The sequence below is a fragment of the Anarrhichthys ocellatus genome, unplaced genomic scaffold, assembly GCF_004355925.1.
Source record: "Anarrhichthys ocellatus isolate YVR2014 unplaced genomic scaffold, GSC_Weel_1.0 scaffold17, whole genome shotgun sequence".
In the NCBI taxonomy this organism is placed as follows: domain Eukaryota; kingdom Metazoa; phylum Chordata; class Actinopteri; order Perciformes; family Anarhichadidae; genus Anarrhichthys; species Anarrhichthys ocellatus.
The window spans coordinates 265,018-288,162 of record NW_022280047.1 but is presented as its reverse complement, the minus strand read 5'-3'; the positions used below and the strand labels follow the sequence as shown (position 1 = coordinate 288,162).

Below are 23,145 nucleotides of genomic sequence, written 5' to 3'. Positions count from 1 at the left end.
TGCCCGCGGCCCAAGACCAAAAAAGAGGTGAGGGGGTTTTTGGGGCTGGCGGGCTATTACAGGCGGTTCATCCCGGACTTTGCAGAGCTGACCAGCCCCTTGACCGACCTGACCCGGAAAGGTGCCTCAGATCCGGTCCAGTGGTCGGAGCAGTGCCGGTTGGCGTTTGAGAGGGTGAAACAGGCTCTCTGTGGGGAACCACTCCTTCATACTCCTAACTTCTCTCTCCCTTTTACTCTGCAGACTGACGCGTCGAACAGAGGGCTGGGGGCTGTTTTGTCCCAGCAGGTACGGGGGGTTGACCGCCCCGTACTGTATATCAGCCGGAAGCTTTCCGAGAGGGAGGCCAGGTACAGTACGGTGGAGAAGGAGTGCCTGGCCATCCGGTGGGCGGTCGACTCCCTGCGCTATTACCTCCTCGGGCGCTCATTCACCCTCTGGTCAGACCACGCCCCGCTCCAGTGGCTCCACCGCATGAAAGATACCAACGCCCGGATCACTCGGTGGTATCTGGCGTTACAGCCATTTAATTTGGCGCAGATGACCGTGGCCGACTTCCTCTCCCGCTCTCATGGGGGGGGGGGGGGGGGGGGGGAGTAGGTCAGGCCGGATGGCTCCCCGGCCTACGTCGGGCGGTGGCGGTATGTGGTGGCGGGCGTGGGTGGGCTCAGCTGAGGAGGGGACGGAGTGTGGGAGTGGTTCAGGGAACGGTGCCGGGAACAGACTTAATTAGGCGCAGCTGAAACGGATCCTGATTGTCTCACTCTCGGCTGTATTTAATCACCAGTAGTGACGGAGGCGAGAGGGACAGCTCGGGACGAGCGACAGTGGTACAGCAGGACGGGAGATCACTGCAAACTCCCGCGGCGTGTGCTCGGAGGCAAGGCAGGAGAGCACACGATTTATGACAATAAAGAACATTTGAAACCGTCACTCAACTGTGTGCTGGCGTCATTGTGCTCACAAGACCCACCGGGTAGCAGGGAACCTGTTACAATGGTTTATTCTTGTTCGTTGTTATGGTGACAACACATAACAGTGGGGCCGTAAAGTGTGACGGATGACTGGCTAGTTAGCTAGGTAGCTTGTCCTTCTCCAGAGCAGAGGGGAGTGAGGCCGGGTGACCAAGCCGCTGTTCGGCTAATTTTCTGTAACAGGTGTAGCATTAAAGCATGGTGGAGTTAGCAAGCTAAATAACAAGCCAGCTGTCTGCTAGTTGGCTAGCTAGCAAGCTTGCTTGCTAATTCCACCATATTTCAATACCACACCGGTTACAGAAAATGAGCCGAACAATGCACTTTCCTAAGCTGTGACAAGAGTGTGTGGATGAAGCGTTAAGTTGTTTAATTTTTCTCATGTACTGTGGCTCTCTGTGCTTCGTTACATTACCCCTCCACTGCTCATTTTATTCATTACAGCAAAACCTCACCTGAGTGTGTCCGACTTGCCATAAGCCGGTTTCGTTTATATGGAAGTTAGCCACAACAATGGTCACCATGGCAACAGTAGACGTAACAACGACAGCCCCTCTGAGCATCCCGCTACATCAATTTGAATAGGAATGTCCATTCTACTCCTATTCTATTTCTATGCTCCACCCTTTCTGTTTGTAACACATGATTGGGCTGTTAAAACTGTTAAAAATGATAACATATCAGGGTTATTTCCCCAGACATTAGAAAGCTGCCTCCAGAGCTGTACTCCCCATGATGAGTAAACTGACCATCATATGTAAAAGTGATGGAGCACCCCTTTAACTTGAATTCATCTTAAGACTAACAATTGATATTGTTTAAAATTCTTCCATAATAAAATACCTAGTACAGACAATAATACATTACTTGTTTGATACTTTGAAGAAAAGTGACATCATTTTTGCACTCCCCTTTTTTCATTTAACAAAAAAGACAAGTTAAATGTTGTCTAAACACAAGCAGCAATACAGGAACTATGTCTACATAAAATACTAAAACCGGCAGAAACCTGTGCAGTTCAATATGTATCAGTTCTAGCTGCAAAAAAAGGAATATTTAAAAACTTCTGCATGATGCAAGATTGACAACTAAATAATAATAAAATACTTCAATAAAAACAAAAAATACACTCTGGCATAATCCTGTAAAGTGGCCTTGTGGCTTGACCCATATGATTTCCCCCAAATTTCAGGACCAAATGATATTATTTTCCTACTTATTCATCCAGCCCTTGTGTTCATTTTAACCACCTTCCTGCACTCCACTCCCAATCATTAAAATATGTTATTTATAAATTTATTTTTATACTTTTAAGAGGCTTTTTTAATGCCTCTATCTATTCTGTCACTTCAGCGCGCCGCGGCAGTGGCAAGGGCTCAAGGGTCACGGCAAAGTAGAGAGAGCCGGATGAGTGAGAGGGTTCAAGTTCGCACAGTGAGTGGAGGATTGTGTATTCCCTAAGAAAACAGGAGCAGCCATTTGAGTGGAGGTCATGGACATTTCCATGCATGCCGACAGAATGGGTGGAAGCGTTGGAGGAGAAAGGCCTCTTAAAACTAACTGAACTAAAAGCTCTTGGTTTCGAATGCTCTTCAGCCTTTACTCTGTGAAAGGTACTCTCGCTCAAATAAAGCACTGGGGTCAAAAGGGATGTTTTTTTTTAAGCTTTTAGGCTAACTCTAATTCCCACTTAAAACCAACTTTAGTTCCTATTTCTAAAAAAACGAGACAAGGCCTCTTCTCTGTGTCTGTTTCAGTGTTGCAGTATGTTACAGTCAGATAGAAGTTTCTCATCATCCTTTTAGAGGCTTGTGATTGAAAGTGTATGGCTTTATTCTTAAGGTTAATACTGCTGCTCAAAACACCCACATATGGGTAAAAATAAATAAAAAAATAAAGGTAATATTTGAATGATGCATTTTTTAAAATGTAATTAATATGGAAAGCTCCTCACACATGCACAGGCAAGCACGCACGCACAAACTATGCACTGATTTCTGGTACGTAATGCTTGTCATATCCACATGATGGCAGTATGGATCTGTATAATTATCTCTCTTCTCCTTGGCATCTTGGTTTCTATTATATGAACACACTGCAATTGACCATTGAATGCTTTTAAAGTAATGTTTCAATAAAGTTATACTTCCCATATTTTACATAATGGATGAGCATTATTGTGGAAGACGTAGCCTACATAATTAGTGAGTTTTATTGCGTTTTCTGAACTTTCAACCATATAAATACATCTTTATTCCTGGGATACAGTTGAAAACTCCAAAAATATATATTTTAAATTTACCTTGAGTTAAGATTATTCCATAAAAAGATTAATATTAGTAATATATATTATATTATTACAACATTTTACACAACTGAGAAAAGAGTCATAGGTGCTGAGCACACACAGGGCCTTTCTCAATACCAAGTACGCCCAGTACGGACTTGTGTACTCCCAAGGACTGCAGGTACAAGTACAGTCATTCTGCAATTGGAACAGCAGTTTACTTGATGACCTCACCACCTCAGCTGGTCTTGCTAATGAGTTTAATCCGGTTGTTCACTTTAAAGTATTTTTACAATCAAACCAACTATGACCTGCTTTTTTCGTTTTCATTTAAAATAAAAAATGATATACATACATACAATTATATCTACACGTATAATTGTATGTCATATAACTAAGTATAGTTTGCATAAACAGCAGGTGGCGGTATAGAGCTTCACATCTACTACTAGCATTAACCACAGAAGAAGAAGAAGAAGATCGGTGCTAGGATAGCTAGCAAGCTAGCATCTACAAGGTGCACGGTTAGACAGTCGTGAGCATCAAACATGCTTCTACAGACGGTCAGGCCGTGGGTGCTTCGTTGCAGGAGTCTACCTTTGGCTTGCACGAGGTCTTACTACGCCGACAGTGTAGCCCGACTCGGGTCTCAGACGGATAAACAGTCTTCTGAATACCAGGTAGGTTAGCCCGTGGCTAACGTCAGCTAGCCAAATGTTTACGTCACAACTGTACTCGCTGCTAATGTCAAAGTTAGCTGTTCAACTACACAATTGACTGGCAGATGTAAAAACCATGCTAAGGTCAGCTAATGTTGACGGGCTTTAAAAATAGGGTTTTTTCAGTTTGTAAACCACGCGGAGGCTAATCCTAGCTAGTTTATAGGCTATAAGAGGTCAAAACCTTGAGCTTTCATTGTGCTTAGCCAAGGTGTTAGCATCATCACACAAGCTAGCCAGGGCATTCATTCTGCATTCCAGTACATATACACGTGTCTTCAAAGGTCTGTATGTGTCTGTCAGTCCTGCTCGAGTAGAGTAACACTTAATATTTTTATTTAACTGTAACCCCTGAAAATGACTGACACATCAGCATTGCTTATCACTAACACAACAAATATATACAGTTTTAAGCCCAGGCTAGGAGTAAATGCAAACCGGGCTTATTTAAAAATTAATGTTAAAGGTTTTAATACTTTAGAGCAGGAGTATTCAACGTTTTTCAGGCCAAGGACCCCCAAACTGATAGAGAGATGGTGCAGGGACCCCTACTATATATATTGTATACAATTGTGTTGTATATTAAACTGGGCCTAGTGCCATGTATAAACATACTTGTTATTGTGCATTCAATACTAAACTATTCAAATAATACACAGGTTCATATATTCATGTTTTTATTTTAAACATGTGGAAGGTACAGTGAGTAGGGTGTCCCTGCCACTGCCATTTACAAACGCACCATGTGGAAACGAAAATGAGTGATTGCCTATTAGTGCCACTGCCATGCATAAACATAACTGTTATCTTGCATACAATACTGAACTATTAAAATAATGGAAAGATTCATGTTTGGGGAAAAAACAAATTGTCTAATCAACCAAAAATTTCGCGGACCCCCCTGCAGTACCTCCACGGACCCCCTAGGGGTCGCGGACACCCTGTTGAAGACCTCTGCTTTAGAGTGTTGGGTTGAATTCATACATTATTAATGTTAATCACAAGATTCATCAGTGTAACTGTTGGTCAATAGCGTCCACATTCAGTAACCAGCAACCAATTCATCCTCACTGATGCAAAGCCAAAAACTGTCACTGGATGGAGCTGCAGTCACATATCCTTTATGTTTCCAGCTGGGGGAGAAAAAAAAACACAACAAGATGGATGGATGGATGGATGGATAGATAGATAGATATGTACTTTATTCATGCCCAGGGGGAAATTTGTATGTTACAGCAGCAAGACATACCAAGAAGCAAAGTAACAGAGTAACCAAAAATATTAAGTATTAAAAAATGCACAATATATACAATGAAATAGAATAGTGTTAAATGAACTAACGAGATGAAAAACAGTAGTGCAAAAATCAACCACCAGCAAACAACAGTGTAGCAGTGTGTATTTATGTGGAGGATGATCTGGCCAGAGGTGATTTATTGTAAAGTGTTATTGCAGTGGGCAGGAATCTGCATCGGTCCTTGTGACAGCGGAGCTGAATCAGTCTGTTGGAGAAAGTGCTCCGCTGCCCCTGCAGTAGGTGGTGGAGAGGGTGGTCCGGGTTATCCAATATGGATAATAATTTCTTCACTGTCCTCCTCTCCACCACCTCTTCCAGATAGTCTTGTTTGTTCTTAACTAGTTTGTTAAGTCTGTTGGTGTCTCCGGCTCCAATGCTGCTCCCCCAGCAGACTACGGCGAAGTAAAGTGCACTGGCCACAACAGACTGGTAGAACATCTCCAACATCTTGCTGCACACGTTGAAAGATCGAAGTTTCCTCAAGAAAGAGAGTCGACTCATCCCCTTCTTGTACACAGCGTTGATGTTGGTCTGCCAGTTCAGTCTGTTGTCGATGGAGACACCCAGGTACTTGTACTCCTCTACCATGTCCACATCCTGTCCCTGAACTCTCAGCGGTTGTGGAGCCGTCGTCTTCCTCCTGAAGTCGACCACCATCTCTCTGGTCTTGGCCACGTTCAGACGCAGGTGATTTCTACCGGCCCACTCCACAAAATCATCCACTACTGCCCTGTACTCCTCCTCCCGTCCGTCCCTTATACACCCGACCACTGCAGAGTCATCGGAGAACTTCTGCAGATGGCATGACCCTGAGTTGTACTGGAAGTCAGTGGTGTACAAGGTGAACAGGAAGGGAGACAGAACTGTTCCCTGTGGGGCTCCAGTATCACTGACCACCACATCAGACAGCACACTGCCCAGTCGGACAAACTGTGGTCTGCCTGTGAGGTAGTTAGTGATCCAGGAGACAGTGGACGCGTTAACCGCCACCACCCGCAGCTTCTCACTCAGCAGCACTGGTTGGATGGTGTTAAATGCACTGGAGAAATCAAAGAAAGTGATTCTCACAGAGCCCCCGGTTCCATCCATGTGCGACTGAGCTCGTTGCAGCAGGTAGATGATAGCGTCGTCCACTCCCACATGAGGCTGGTATGCAAATTGCAGAGGGTCCAGTGAGGATTTCACCTGCGGTCGGAGGTGGGCCAAGACCAGCACCTTCATCACATGAGATGTGAGGGCAACTGGTCGGTAGTCATTGAGGCTAGATGGCGTCGTCTTTTTTGGTACAGGAACCAGGCACGACGTCTTCCACAGCACCGGGACTTCCTCCTGCTTCAGGCTCAGGTTGTATAGGTGTTGCAGGACAACAGACAGCTGGCTGGCGCAGGTCTTCAGGACCCTGGGGCTGAAGCCATCAGGTCCAGCAGCCTTGCCTTGGTGGAGTCTCTCCAGCTGTCTCCTAACCTGGCCAGTCGTCATAGAAAGGGGGGGGGGGCAGAGCCCTTTTGAAGTGGAGGGCTGTGAGTCCATGCAGCTCACCAGGGGGGACAGAGGAGGTGGTGGTGTTTGGGAGGTGTGGTGTGTGGAGGAGACAGTTCTCTCTGAGCTAAACCTATTGAAGAAAGAGTTTAGCTCGTTTGCACTCTCCAGGGAGCCCCCTGGTTGTCTGCCTCCAACCTTGAAGCCGGTAATCTGCTTCATCCCCGTCCACACCTCCTTCACGTTGTTCTGCTGGAGGTTGGCCTCCAGCTTCCTCCTGTAGGTGTCCTTGCACTCCCTGAGCTTCACCTTCAGGTCGCGCTGGACTCTCCTGAGCTCCTCCCTGTCCCCAGACCTGAAAGCTGCTTTCTTCTTGTTAAGCAGAACTCTCAGGTCACTGGTGATCCAAGGTTTATTGTTGGGGTAGCAGTGTACAGTCCGGGATGCAATAGTAGTTTGTTCACAGAATTTGATGTATTCTGTGATACAGTCTGTCATGCTGTTGATGTCCTGCCCATGTGGTCCACACAGCACATCCCAATCCGTAGACTCAAAGCAGTCCTGCAGAGTGTCATTAGCCTCCTGAGACCATCTCCTCACAGTCCTGGTGGTCACAGGCAGCCTCTGCGCCAGAGGAACATACTTTGGTGTTAACAGGATCAGGTTGTGATCAGACCTGCCAAGGGGGGGGCAGTAGCACTGTATGCGTCCTTTGCATTTGCATACAGTAGGTCCAGAGTTTTATTGTTCCTTGTGGGGCAGTCAACATACTGGTGTAAGGTCGGCAGGGCTTTATCCAGAGTGGTGTGATTAAAGTCTCCAGTAATAGCCAAAAATGCACCAGCATGTTGACTCAGCAGTCCAGATACAGTGGAGTGGATTGTGTCCACTGCTACCTCAGCGTCAACTGATGGCGGGACGTACACATCCACAACAATGGTGGACGTGAACTCACTCTGCAAATAATAAGGACGCATCTCCATGGCTAATAGTTCAATGTCTGGGCTACAGAAGCGTTCCTTTACACACACATGGTCAGGATTGCACCAGCTCTCGTTCGCATACACGGCAATCCCGCCACCTCTCTTCTTACCGCTCTGTACAACGGTGAACATGTCTATTAAGTGATGTTGTCCCACAATAAACCAGCACCATTGGTTATGTTCTTGACTTTTTTTTCATTCCCTCTTGACAAATACAGTTGGATGAGTGATGGAAGGGTTCGTAAACGACTCTATTCCAAATGATCTAAGAGCCGAAGTTACATTAGACAACCTTAACTCTGTCATCGGTTCCTTAAAGCGACGCCATCTCTGCCACAAATTGTCATCAGTAGAAATCATTCGACATGACCAACAAAAACGAATTGTCTCTGTACTCCTTGTGTTTCAGGAGAATTATGAGCGAATGCAGGTTATTGTTGATGAGCTGAAAAGCCGGACGGAGAAGGTCAAATTGGGTAGGTGTGAGCACATGACAGATTACACGCTAAACACCATATGTATATTCATCACTTTGTGTTTTCATTCTAACAAATTTAGTCTCAATTTAAGCTCAGGCCATCTGGGTGATGAAAGTGTTGATAAAACACCAATTTTAGTAAAATTGATCAGGATCCAGCCATAGCTGTGAAGGTTTTAAGGGCCTGCTCTTGCTTGTCAATGCTCAAACTGGAAGTAACACTTGTTTTTATATTTACCTTGCTTTGATTGATAAAAGGCAAAAAAAACCAACCTCTAAGCTCTTCCATATCTTATTTCTAGGTTTGTGGTTTAGGATCTACAGTTTGACACATGCTAAATCAACTCCGGCTTATCCGAAGTGTTGCCAAACAGTTTTCTTAACATTCTGTTCGTATTTGATCAATCCAGGTGGGGGAGAAAAAGCCAGAAGACTTCACACTTCCCGGGGGAAACTCCTGCCCAGAGAGCGTATCGACAGACTGCTAGATCCAGGGTACAGTATCGTCTGCTTCCATCTTTGATTCAAAATTCACGGCCGACTCGCACCCAGCAGACCGAAAGATGATAACAGATTTGTAGTGCTCTGGTCTGACATCATTACACAGATCAAGGCGCAGGTAGTTCCAACGTCTGATGTTGTACACACACTGAGAACAGGGAAGCGAGGATAGCATTGCTGTCATCTCACATAGTCCACCATCAGATCTGATGTCACGGTTTTTAATGCTCAAAACATCGAACATCTAAAGTGTGAAAAGGTCGTTTTTTTAAAAATGTGTTTTTCTTTCAGGAGCCCTTTCTTGGAGTTCTCTCAGTTTGCAGCGTACGAGTTGTACGGAAAAGAGGAAGTCCCAGCAGGCGGTATCCTTACTGGGATCGGCCGGGTTTCAGGGTAAGCGCCATAAATGAGCAGATATTTCTGCTAATAAAAGACTGCAAAACAAAGTTTGATTTTTAAGCCATCTTTAATGCCTCTTTAAATGCAGATTAAACACCCTTTACTAGATGCAGAATATTCCAATTTAAAACTCCATGATAATAACACGGGGTGTTAAATTAATTAGTGTGACTTGTAATTAGTGTCTTTGGATCATTTTCAATGAGATTTCCCTCGAGCACTCCAGGTGGACCGCAAATTTAATTCAGTTTCTTTTGTCTCTCATAGAGTGGAATGTGTTATTGTTGCAAATGATGCTACTGTCAAAGGGGGCACATACTTCCCGGTGACGGTGAAGAAACACCTTCGAGCGCAAGAAATAGCCCAGCAGAACCACCTGCCGTGCATTTACTTAGGTGAGTTTTTATGTGTCCGGGTTTGTCCGTCCTATCGGTCCGTTCTCGTGGGTGCGACCTCTTGGGAACTCCTGGAAATTTCTTCAAATTTTGGCACAAACGTCCACTTGGACTCGAGGCTGGACTGATCAGAATTTGGTGGTTTAAAGGTCATGAATCAAGAATTCATATGCTAATTATTGACAATTTCACACAAATGTCTGAGAGGATGAATTCCATTTTTTTTAGTTTTTTTTAGAATTTAGTTTATATTTTTTAGAGTTTGGTCAAACAAGAAACCTTGACTCACAGAAGAATAAAACCTATAATATAAACGTATACATTTGAAAGTCATGCTGGAGAAAAAAGAGAAATATTGATCAGTAGCTTTATAAAATGAGAATACTACAAATATTTTCACTGTGATTTGATAAATTGCCAGCTCTCGTCTGCCCTGTGAGGAAAATCCTAACGTGTAGTCTCCCTAGAAGTCCCCGGTTGAGACTTTTCAGGACGACTGGGTGCCAGCTGCCAAATGTTACTAATAACCATGAGCTCTCTCCATGTTTTATGTTCTTGACTCCTTCAGTGGATTCAGGAGGGGCCAATCTTCCCCGACAGGCCGACGTCTTTCCAGACAGAGACCACTTTGGACGTATTTTCTACAACCAGGCCAGGCTGTCCTCAGAGGGAATAGCACAGGTCTGTATTTCACATGCTGAGCATGTATCACACTCACACCGGCTTTAACTGCAGCCTGTTGTTGTTGTCGTCTTGGATGTTACATTTGTTGTCTTTGAGTTTACTCTGCGTTGATTCATGGATCGGCTCTGAGAAGCAGATGGGGTTGTCTGAAAAATAGTATCAGAAACAGCGGGGGTTTTATATCATATTTAAATAAACCGCACTGCTGTAGGTTATTCCTCTTTTCATTGTCTGCAGGCAACCGATCCATCTTGTTATTGACTACTGAAGAAGAGGCGTCCTCGTGTTTTTAAAAACAAGACAAAAAGAAGTCAATTAATGTGAGAGCTGATAAATGCGATGGGTGCTGTAGAGGCGTCGGGTCTCGCACTCTCGCATCCCTCCAGCAGACCCAGAGGTTATAAACAGCTGAATATGTTCCTACTTCAATAAACTGAATGCCCATTCATTCTTGCTAATATTGTCTCTTCTAATGATTCAAATGATATATTATCTTTTTTTATTTTTTCCCCCTAGCTATATTTAGTGTTGCCGCCACATTTAGATTGCTGTATTACAAATGTACGAGTCCAGTTGCAAGTGCCCATTAAATTGTCGTTAATTGCATTCACAATTAGCTTGAAGCTAAGTTGTCCTTGAGCTGGTACTTCACGGTCGTAGAAATATCAGTTATTCATTTCACAGCGGAGCGTTGTCCATTGTTAATATTAGGCTTTTTTTTTCGTGACTCTTTCAGATTGCTGTGGTGATGGGCTCCTGTACGGCTGGAGGAGCGTATGTGCCTGCCATGGCAGATGAGAGCATCATTGTGCGGAAGCAAGGAACCATTTTCCTGGGAGGACCTCCACTGGTAGCTCATATTTCTGTTGCTAGAATTATATATAAGATGAGGATGAAAGTTAGAGCATCAGATAATAACAAGTTGGTGGTTCATATACCATACATCATAAATTACGCACAAGAAATGTCTTACTAATAGCATGTACTTTTGGTTGTATTAAGTTATTAATATTTCTATACAGTACAGCAACCAGGTAGCAGAATTCTTAAAGATACTTGGCTGATAATTTGCGTGTGTTTGAGAATCTCTGTGCTTTTGTATTTATAGGTCAAAGCTGCCACCGGGGAAGAAGTTTCTGCAGAGGACCTCGGTGGTGCTGATCTTCACTGCAAGTATGAAATAACAGTATTTTTTTTTTCATTGCATTGCACGTGTGTCTTTTTGATATCATGTTTCTGCTTTTAGAACAGTGTTGTTCATCAACTTAAAGAAGAGTGAGGCTGTTGTCCACAGAAAGTAACTCAACCCTAAAATAGAGCAACAAAACATGACGTGACACAAACGTGCTGAGTTTTCTTTTCTCTCCAGTGGTTCCAATTATAATGTGGGTTTACACAGAGAGAATCAAAGAATTCAAATGATGGTGTTATAAACAATATGGTAGTTGGGATTTGTTGTTTTTGTTTGTTGTCTTACTTTAAAAGGAGCATAATTATGTGCTCATCACATGGAGATGATAGGCCGTCATACAGAATTATTTTCTGAATTCTTCTTCTTGTGGTTTCTTCTTTGAAAGTTTTCTTTTGAAGTCTCCTGAATTTAGTTCTTCTAGGAATCCTTCTTTCAAATTTTCTTTCTCAAATTTCCTTTTCTTTGAGATTCTTCTTCAGAATTCTTGTCTTTTTTCGGGCCAAATTCCATTTTCCACACTGTAGCCATCCACAGACAGAACTGAAGGGACAGTTTACAAGCTGCAAACGGCTGTTTCTACACACCTCCCCCAGCTGATTTTTGAGAATTAAAATACATGTATAGCGCTCAAATAGTGCTACACTATTATATGAATGCTCTGAATAATAAATGTGGGCAAATTCTTTTATTTTGAAATATTCATGTTATTTATGAATGATGAATGACCCTTTATTTCATTATTACATTTTCCTGTCACTGCGATGATTCAGTTGCAGTGGCGGGCCGTGCATTTTATACCTGGGCCTTCACTGCTGTCCTGCAGCTGAAACACAGCTACGGTTATTATTTGTTTCGTGTAAAAATGAAGCCAACACCTATCTGCAGAGAATACGCCGGGAGTGCGTCTCCTCTCTGCTCTGACTGCAGCTGGGACTGCTGCGCGAGTTACCGCCTGTGAGCTTTGGGGCTGCGGAGGGGCAGCACCCGCTGCTCGTTCACGACAGTAAAGTCGCCAGATTTAGCGAGAAAGTCGCCAGGTTGCCAACACTGGCACCAGATAAATATGTCCCTAGAGCAACACTGGACGTAACAATGGTTCCCATCACATATTAAACCAAACAAAAATCCAATCTTCATAAAAACGAGTTGTACAAATAATAATATATAAACAAGCATCTTAAAGCTAATGCAGATGTAAAAACAAACGTATTTAACTTACCAAAGCTGCTGTTCACTATTTAGCTGCTGTTCCTCCTTTCTTTGTTAACAAAGAGTTTAATCTCACGGTTGTTCAGTACATCCGTGCGTTTTAGTTCCAGTAAGAAGTCCTTCTTGATTCATGGACGCCAGTGAAGACAGTCGAGCCTCCCCAGTTGTATTACTTGAATAGGTTTTAATGCGTTTGAGGTTGAAAATGTCCACTCAACAGAGGCAGCAGATTTTGGCATTGTCACCGCCCAACATGTCAGGCTAGCCCACTGACCAATCACGTACTTGTAGACCAGCTAGCAGGCTCTGGCACGTCAAAGAATACGCCCAACATGTCAAACTAAAGATCTGATTGGTTGAACACTATGACAATCAACAATATCGTCCCCATTCACTTAAACTGCAAAGGGATGCACTTGTGAGTCTGCAGGCCTCGGGCCTCTTTTGTTACCTAGAGACACAGAGGTGAAATCTGATTGGATAAAAGCTCTACTTAAAACAAGCTGAACTGGAAGCAGAGCAACTGAGGAAGACAGTAGCTGTGCAATGAGAAAATAAGATGATGGGAAAAATATTTTTATAAATTATAATACATGTAGTGTATTTAAGAAAAAATATTAAATTATAAAATAGCTATAACTTTGTGATTCTGTCTAGGCCAGCAGAGAAGGCCTTGCAGGCCCTTACGGCCCACCACTATTCAGTTGTGAGTTTGGCAGTCGAATCAAGCTTCTTAGATCAGTAGAAGTACAAAAGTATTGGCATCAAAATATACTCGAAGTACTAAAAGTATATAATTATTGAAGCGTTAATGTATTCATCCCTTTATTGTTGCAGCTGGTAAAGGTGGAGCTCATTTTAACTGCTTTATATTCTTAATGATTAGGCTATATGCTACTTTATAATACACCATAGTTTATTAGTTGATTTATTTTTTGTACTAACAACCTGCATCTGCAAAGTAGCCTAACTAGTTACTAATGTGGTCAAATAAATATAGTGAAGTGAAAAATACAATGTTTCCCTCTGAGGTAAAGTGGAGTCGAAGTTTAAAGTTACATAAAATGGAGATATTAAAGTACTAGTGCCTCAAAATTATATGCAAGTACAGTACTTAATTATCTAAAATTGAGCCGGTTTCCTCTTATGACTCGTCTCTGTTCTGTCAAGATAAGGTATACAAAGTCTTTGAATTTCGTCTTGATAATTGAAGTGTTGGTGTGAAGCCATCGAGGTGCTAATGCCTACTCAGGCATTGTGCCCGGATCATTTGCTTTTCACTGTACATAGATCTCTTACCTTTTTAATAATCTAACAAAACAGGCAGAGAAAAGGTAATTTACAATGCTGTGGTTTTTGGAAAAATCATTTCATTTCATTGCTGAAACACATCACACGCTCTTATCAGTGATTTATGTGCTGTAATAATGTCACCGTGATGGATTTGTTGCTTGTTTTTACAGAAAATCTGGTGTGACGGACCACTATGCTTTGGACGATAACCATGCCATCCATTTGGCAAGAAAGGCGGTGAGAAGACTGAACTACAGGAAAACTATTGAGGTCAGTCCAATGATGAAGATCATCAACAATAACCTTTTTATGTCTTAGCAAGTTAAGCCGTCTGTGCTTTCCGTTGACGTGGAGTCCATTATGTTCTTCAGGTCACCACAGAACCCACTGAAGAACCTCTCTTCCCTGCAGATGAACTCTATGGCATCGTTGGAGATAACTTGAAACGCAACTTTGATGTCAGAGAGGTATTTGTCCAGTTTTTTTATACATTGTTTCAAAGGGGCAAGAAAAAAAAAACCGTTATCAGCTGTAATGCAAGAAAAAAAAAAAGCCTTTTAGATTTCAATTATTTCAAAATAGCAATACTGTAGTCTAGATGTTCTCAACTAAATGATGTTGGGGGTTAATTTAATATGTTGTTTGGGTTTTTTGTTATGGTGAATGGAGTCGCTTTGAATTTGTAAATCATTTAATATGATTTATAATGCTCAATTTATAATCCACTCTGAGGCTCAACATTAAGGCCGCTTGCTTAATGCTTTCTACTCGCCGGTCCCTTAAAGTACTGAATCGTGAAAAACATATCCGTTGAAATCGGCAAGATGAAAGCTAACGTTAGTCAACGTCAGCTGTTGTTCTGATTGGCTAAATAATGGAGCTAACAGCAAGGTAACATTTTGAACAACTCGCGTAATCAGACACGTAGACTCATTATATTGTAATTCATTCTCATGCACGCTGCTCAGATTCATCACAGTGAGACTCTGCCAAGCACAGCCCTGCTGATAAAGGAGCTAACCGTTAACGTCAACGGAGGTTCCATTCAGTTCCATCGTGGTGCGTTCAAGCTCCAAACCGTTAAAATGAGTATTGGGCAAACATTATCAAGATGTGTTCAAATGTAATCTTGTAAAATGTAGTTTTTTATGAGAAACTTGAAAAGAAATCTAGTTGTATGTTTAACTTTCCAACACTAACTCGGAGCAGCATATAATATGTAATTAAAAATAATGTTTAATCCAATCAAATATTGATGCTTTTTGTATGTGTGTTCAGCAGAGGTAATTTCCATTGATAAAATTTATTTATTGTAGTGTTACCACTAGAAAACACGATTGATAGAACATATACACACTTTGCACCACTGTTTTATACTTATAATTTGTGAAAAACAGAATTTAAACCTGGCTTTCACAGGCTCAGACTACACCGTGAACAATATTTAGCTGTCAGGTCTCTCTGTCAGGAGCTGAGTCGATAATGGACAGCCGGCATCAATCTCTTTGTTTACTCTCTCTCTCCGGCGGGGCTCGCCAGATGTTCTCATTTGGTCTAAAGCCTGTGCCCTTTGATTCCGGATGTAGACCGTGGAGCAGGAATTACTGCTACCTCGAGAGATGTCAAACTGTTTGTAGTCTAGAACAGTATTGTCAGTCCATTTAGGAAACAAGATCAAGTGGTTGCTCCCTTTTTACAAGAGTTTTTTAACTGTTATAGGCTTTTCAACAAAAGGCTTCAGTTAAATCACTCAGGTAAAAATTGTATTAGTCTAGTAACTTCATATTTATTTCTCTGTTGTGAACAATTCCTATGAAAATTGATACTAATAAGTCTTGATTTTTAAAGGCCGATATATTAACAATAGTTAAGAGCAGGAAAAAGCCAAAAACCAATGAATCGGTCATTACCACAGAGTGTTTATAGGAAGAGGACGTAGTCATCGTGACGTCACTAATTGGTTTGTGGACTGGCGTTTGGAGCCTCGAGTTCGGCGATTTGCTGTCGCCATCTTGGATTACCATTACCGTGCCATGTTTTTTTTTGCAACCAATAAACAGACGTTACCAAACTTAGATTGTGCAGGAGTGACGTAGAGACGTCTCGTACGGCTCTGGTAGCTGCAGCGACCTGTCAATCGCAGTAAGCCCGCCCTGAAGCATACTCTGCTTTATGGTCTATTTGATTCTAAATGGACCATAATTTACTAAATGAACATCATGCTGTATTGAAGAAGACTTGAAACTAGAGATTGAGACCATAAACTCATGTTTACAATGTTTACTGAGGTAATAAATCAAGTGAGAAGTAGTAATTTTCTCAGACTTCTATACAACCAGAGGAGTCGCCCCCTGATGGACATTAGAGAGAATGCTAGTTTTAAGACACTTCTGCATTGGCTTCACTTCTGATCCATTTACCATTTGTTGACAAAAATCTAGAATATCACGGGCCCCAACCTCCCTCTAACACGAACAAACAAAGAACACAGGAAACGTAAACTTGTTATGCATGTCATTTCTGTCACTGTTACTGTATTATTAGCTCTTACAACCTTCCTCTATCCATTTCATCGCAGGTCATAGCCAGAATTGTAGACGGCAGTAAATTTGATGAGTTCAAGGCTTTCTATGGAGACACGCTCGTTACAGGTTTGTGAACTAACATTTTTTTCCCCATTTCTACAAACCCAGAGAATTGTGTTTGTTATTATTATGTTGTTGTTTTTTTATCGTGAAATCTACCAACCTTGAAATTTGACTCGCGTCACCCTTGTACCACTCTTGTACCTGCTCAGGATTTTCAAGAATATTCGGTTACCCCGTCGGAATCATCGGCAACAATGGAGTCTTGTTCTCGGAGTCTGCGAAAAAGGTAAATATCACCACGGATGACTTGAAGTGTTATTAGAAAGCCTTAAAAGCTGATGAAACGACAGGCAACACCTGTGTGAAAAGCTGAGATGAGTCAGATCGAGATGAATTGTCAAAGGAGTACGCATTGTACCAGCAATGTGTTCCTCTGAAAGTCAAGGACTTAAAGTTAACACTGAAGCACTTCAGATAGCTTGCTGCCTACAACACTGACTACCAATGTTTCTCTCTCGAGGGAGCTTTCGCTGTCGCCGTGGTGACCTTTCACAGTCGTTCCTCTCGCACAATACGCAATACGGGGCCTTCTCAGGAGGACTCTGACGGAGGGCATTGTAATAACAGCATTTAGAAAGCATGGACAGGAGACAATCATCATTTTCATTCAATATAATTCAGTGAATTAGAGAGGCAGTCTGCCGTGAACAGCTGAACTTTACACAGGCTTAGGAGAAGATTATACACTAATAGGTTTTTCAAACACATTTTCAATTAGATTACAAGCTTGACCTGAAAAAAAATGAAGGTGTATATGTGTATGTGTATGTGTATTTTTTTTATGTTGTTGAGAGGTCTAAATGTGACAGTATGAGCGTCGGCGATGTCATCGGTGTGCCTGCCAATGAAAGGGACAAACACCGATGTGGAGCAAGAAACAAATCAATACAGCACCTGCATTTCAAGATGCATTTTCAAGACACGCTGTCATCACTTACGACGATGCCTGAGGCTTCTGTTATGCTAACTGTTAAATTGCTTTAAAAGCCCCCCACCCATCCAGGTGTCTGTGAAAGGGAGAGGTAACGGAGAAAAGATTCGATTTCTGTTGTCGTGCGCCGCGATTGGGAGCAAAACCCTTGGATCATTTTATAAACGGGCGACGGTTTCTAATAAGCAGCCTTCTTTCATGCAGCTTCTGTTTACCCTTTGAGACGCGAGGCGGGAGGCTCAACTGAAAGAAAGCCAGCGGAGGTAACCGCCAAAAACAAAGAACACACACCTGAGTAATCCAGCATTACAAAGTGTATTGTAAATGAGGCGTCTCCGCGCGTGCACAACCCTTTTGTGCTCTCTTTTCCCCGTACAATAGCTCCTGGCAGCTCTGTGGCGTTCAGAGTCCTGAAGGCCCTTCAGCTCCTTTTCATATTCAAAGTAAAATCTAGCGAGTACAAAGGCAGTGAGAAGCCCGATGACCTCCCTCCCCAAGTTGATAAATGTGTGTCCCGACCGGTCTCTGCTCTCATGAGGAAGATGATGATGAAGGCCAACTGCGTTCGGAACACACGAAGCAGTTCCTTCCAGATGTGATCCAGACAGCACTAGTCCAGCGCGTACACTAGAATACTGTGACTGAAACTGCTCTTTCTGTTAGTGCAGTTTATATTCCTGTTCATTCAAATGACAGGATGGTAATGATTTGGTGTTGATAGTACATATCTGTGTTTTTATTTCTTTTATCCTATGGGCAGTGTTTCTGTTGCAGAGGGAGTTACATTACACTGAATATTTGAATTCCTTTTTCAGGGAACGCATTTCATCGAGTTATGCTGCCAGCGAAACATTCCACTTATTTTCCTCCAAAACATAACAGGTCAGTGGGAATTCTTTATTTCTCTGAGGTTTTGGGGATTGTGGCCGTGTGAGATTTTGTTCGGTTGTTGCGTTTTTGTTCTCTTTCCGTTACTAATAATCGATCATTTATTTTTAACACACCTTGTCGCCGTCCCTTGAGTCGATACAAGTTTTTATCTGCGATCTCTCCTCTGCATCTCCATCTCAGGCTTCATGGTGGGTCGAGAGTACGAGGCGGGCGGAATCGCCAAGGACGGAGCGAAGATGGTGACCGCGGTCGCCTGCGCCAATGTTCCCAAGATCACCGTTCTCATCGGCGGCTCCTATGGCGCAGGGAACTACGGCATGTGCGGCAGAGCCTACAGGTATGAAGGAGTTAATGCAACAGGGGGCAGCTCCGGAAGCTTTACAACTTAACAATAATAGAAGCCCGGCCAAGAGAGTGTTGCATGAATGTGAAGATCTTAAGGTGTCTGAATAATACGCATCAGGTGGCCTTGGGTTTTTACAATTCTGTGAACATGAGTGTTTGTATCGGAGGCTTTTTAAAAATGCCAAACAACACATTTTATAATAATTCATCCATTTTGATTCACATTTTCTGGCACTGACCACCTGCATTGTTCCTTGTTTTGTTTAATGTCCCCCGACAGTATTGCTTCTATAGGAACAATGAGATGCATTGCATTATGGGATAGTTTCCGGATACACAAAGGTCTTTTCTCACATCCGCAGTAGTTCCCTCCCAAGGCCTGTACACAGTTTGTGTGTGAGTCTGCATTCTGCACACTTTTGCATTGTAAAGTAGTAACGCTTCCAACCAGTTCAGAAACCGGCTATTGGCTGATTGAATTAATCTCATCTGTGTGTCTCACTCAGCTCTTTCTGCTTTTTTTGTTTTCTATCAATTTAAATACATTTAAAAAAAACAAGTAGCAAGCATTCTCTTGTAGAATTTGAATAAACACAGATTGAGCATTTTTTGTAAAATTGATGCTGCTATTCACCTTTGGTTTGATTTTTTTTTTTTTAATGATTTAGCATTCCCTGTGAAGTGGTGCTTTTCTGGCCCGAAGCTCTCATAAATCACGTTATGGTGTAGTTGTCATCGGATTATTCCGAGACCATTAAACCTTCATTAACGCAGGTGGTTCGTCTGCGAGTGAGCCGACTATTCTGGCTCAGCGAATGACAAGCAAAATGACGGTTCCTTGTCTTCCTCCCACAGCCCTCGATTCCTGTACATGTGGCCCAATTCCCGAATCTCCGTGATGGGCGGCGAGCAGGCGGCCACCGTCCTGGCCACCATCACCAAGGATCAGAGGGCACGAGAGGGAAAGGAGGTAACGATTCCCATTAATCATCCTGCCCGCGCCGCACCAGAACGGCTCAAATTGGCTTTTTTTTGTAGATTTGCTGCCAAAAAGCATAAACGTTATGGAGACACTTTTCTTTCAGTAATGGTTAGACACGTTGGGCACTTATACAAGGATAAAATGATATCAGTGGTAAGTGTTACGGTGATGATTTATCCTGAATAGTGCAGTCGTCAAATGGCCGTAATTAAGTTGTGTCAGGTGTGCTTTTATGGGTGTATTAAGAGCGCATTAATAGCTTCAGAATGTCACCTCGCATCAGCGCTCGATGGCAGGCGCTTCAATCAGTGATGTTTAAGGTGGTTTAACAATGTATGGGGATAAATAGACTGCAAAGGAAACTAATCATATATTTTTTTCTTTTTATAAATGTCAAATATAAAAAAAATGTTCTAACCATCTTTATTCTACTCGCAGTTCAACCCTGTTGAACCAGCAGCAGGCGATTTGAGGGGGGTTGCCGTCCCTCTTGTTAACCTGCCTTCTGCCTCTCTGTCCCCTGGTAGCAGGGAGAGTGAAGGGGCAGAGGGGTTGTTCACTTGCATATGTTAGTCCGACTCGTTGACGTCAATAGCCTCCGTCGGACAGAGCTGCGATGGCGGCGACTCTAGACGATGCTTGGATTCTACTAGATGTGCCTCGGTGCGTTTCAGAAGCGTCTCTCACTGCGCTGCTTATTGATAAACCCACGGCGCTGTCTGTGGTGCTGATCTATCCATGGACGGATTATAATTGCGACTTTTCACGCCCGTACCCTTGTTAAGAAATACACAAAATCTGTTACGGTGAACGAGTGATAACTTTTCTAGAAATAGTCAGCAGTACCATACAGAAACAACAACAAAACAAACAAAGCAAAGCTCATAATAGGGCTGAATCGACTATCGATTAAGAAAATACAACAATTTGCATAACGGTGTGTCGCAAGAACGGTTGCTCCCTCTGAAAGCATGCACTCCCCCAGAGACGAACCTCTTGCCGACGAACCTCTTGCCCACGATCCTCTAAAGCGTGACAGTAACACCGTGGTGCTCTGTAAATTCTGCAAATTAGAAAAGAGACGGCAGCAGCGGTGATCGAGCGAGCTAGAATGGGAATAAAGAGAGGAGGGCGGTGTTGGTGAGAACAAAGCCGTGAATCGGAGGAGTGGACATTACTTTCTGATTGTTTCATGGTGGTGACGTTCTAAAGCACAAATAAGCTCATCCAAACCTCATCCTCACAAACCTGCGGGAAGGTGCCGGATTTTGAATGAATGCAGCCCAAGACACGCTTCATCCTGATGAGGCCTGTTTGTGTCAGCATCATAGACGGTATATAGGAAATGGACGTAGTCATCGTGACGTCACCCGTTGGTTTGTGGACTGCTGTTTTGAAGCCGAGTTCGCCGTCGCCATCTTGGATTACGCCCGACGCTGTTTTGTTTTTTTCCGCAATAAATGAACGGCGGTTACCATATTTGGAATGTGGAGCAGTAACGTAACTAACTGATCAAGTCACCGTACCGACATCATGTACACTGGGTTACCAGTCTGTTCGTCCCTCCTGGCTGAAACCAATGCGGTCTGATACAACAGCCCTGCAGCGAATCAAGACTTACTAATGATTGGACACGACTGTAGACTGTAGACTACAGCACCAATTTTCTTTTGTTCAAACTATTTTATTCACAGTTCACAGCAGAGCAAGAGGCTGCCATGAAGAAACCAATAGTAGAGCGGTTTGAAGTGGAAGGCAGTCCATACTTCTCCAGTGCAAGGTGAGCTTTTGGTCATGACACATCATTCTATTATTCAAAATGATACTAAATAGTGCATAGGGTTAGGGCATGACCAGGCCATCATTTGTAATTTCATTTAAAATCCAATACATCACGTTGTCCTGCTTTTCCGAGTCATAAGAAAAGACCGTTTCATGCATGAGAAGTGATGGCGTGATGTGTTTGAAGTGCATTTCTTCCCTATCAGATGTCCTGTTGTTCTGCTCATGTGATCATCATCATCAGAATTTGCTTTGCAAAGCAAAAAGAAAGGCAGGGACTCCTTTTAGAAACTTCTACAAATGTATTAAAGCTGTAAGATATGCGAGAGAGTCGTTCAGAGAGAGGAGCACAGCATCTTGATTTCTGTATTAAAGTGATTGATAAGAGACCTGCACAAGTACTGAAAGAAGCCTCAGGTAAGTCAGGTGTGATGCTCTTTCCAATAACGTGATGCCTTTTTAATTTTTTTACAGACTCTGGGATGACGGTGTTATCGATCCCGCTGACACTCGGCTGGTTTTGGGACTGAGCCTCAGCGCGGCACTGAATGCGCCGACGAAGAAGACTCGCTTCGGGGTGTTCAGGATGTAATGCTTGCGTAGCTTGTACAGGTGTGCACCTCAGATGCGCACTGTACTCAAACTAGTCTTTCTTTGTAGTTTTTACTGTGAGGTGTCACAGCAACAAGAGCAACAAACGGGAAGAAAAAGAAAAGAAAAATCACACGACCTTTGATCGATGGGAATGTGATCGGATGGTGTGCTGTTGTGGGATATTTCCACTAATTAGTTGTGCCTTAACTGTTACTGTTCCTAGTGTAAATGCAAACTCTACTCTCTTTCACCTTTTTCCCCTCAAACTTGGATTGTTTTTAAAAAATAAAATACTGTAAATGATGAATTATAAAAATATGAGAACATTCAAAGTTGCTGTCGTTTTCTTCAGGACAACCACTGCTGCTAATAGAGGAATATCATAAGAACAATCTGCATAAGGGGGCGCTGTTTAGCTATAAATATCTGACTGGCCACAGTCTAGCAGGATGGCAGAAGACTACTCGAAATGCCTTTTTAGATAACAGCGTTGTGTTGACAGAGGAGCTGGTTTCAAGGAAATAATAAAAATTAAAGCTGCGAGCAGCGATGAACGGGCCCTCGCAATCTGCAGCGCGTTGGGGGTGCCGGCGGGACTCCGGCCTGCGCGTCCGAGAACGTCCGCGACCGTCGGACGGGGCGTCCGCGAGCGAGACGTTTTTAGTCCCGCGTGGACCGCCTGATGCCAGAAATGATGCTTTGCAAATAGTCCGATGCTTCCTGTATCCGCTGCCTGGCGCTACAGAACACGTGCAAACATGCATCATGTAGCTCTGTGTCAAATGTAAACCACATTGTGTAAAAGTCATGTAAATCGGAGGTGTTTATCACAAAATCCAGATTTCCTTTGGCCAGCAGGTGGCGCTGTGAGTATTGGTGAAAATTAGCTCGTAGACATCCTCAGGCCATGAGTGTTATCAAGCATGAGAAGTTTAGGACCGTTTGGAACAAGTCCAGCTGAGCTACATCAGACATTTCCTTTAGCCAGTAGGTTTTGCGGGTTTAATGTAGCGCCCCCTAGTGGTCGAGTGCAAAGCAATTCTCAGGGTATGTTACTGGATGCAATGTGCACATAGGCTGAA

General features: G+C 43.0%; 1 protein-coding gene across 2 annotated transcripts; it reads left to right on the top strand.

The window, feature by feature from the left end:
- Positions 1 to 3,729: 3,729 nt before the first annotated feature.
- On the top strand, positions 3,730 to 22,643 carry mccc2 (methylcrotonyl-CoA carboxylase subunit 2). Of its 2 annotated transcripts, XM_031856619.1 has the most exons (17): positions 3,730 to 3,941; positions 8,149 to 8,215; positions 8,628 to 8,712; positions 9,010 to 9,111; positions 9,385 to 9,512; positions 10,081 to 10,193; positions 10,933 to 11,046; positions 11,305 to 11,369; positions 14,061 to 14,160; positions 14,262 to 14,357; positions 16,469 to 16,541; positions 16,688 to 16,764; positions 18,285 to 18,351; positions 18,541 to 18,697; positions 19,561 to 19,675; positions 21,382 to 21,467; positions 21,944 to 22,643. In XM_031856619.1, exons 1-17 carry the CDS (start codon positions 3,810 to 3,812, stop codon positions 22,059 to 22,061), a joined length of 1,695 nt encoding a protein of 564 aa, XP_031712479.1. In that variant the 5' UTR covers positions 3,730 to 3,809; the 3' UTR covers positions 22,062 to 22,643. The 2 variants fall into 2 exon arrangements, with proteins under 2 accessions (XP_031712479.1, XP_031712478.1); XM_031856618.1 differs by lacking the exon at positions 3,730 to 3,941 and having other exon boundaries at positions 7,098 to 8,215.
- The last annotated feature ends 502 nt before the right edge of the window (positions 22,644 to 23,145 follow it).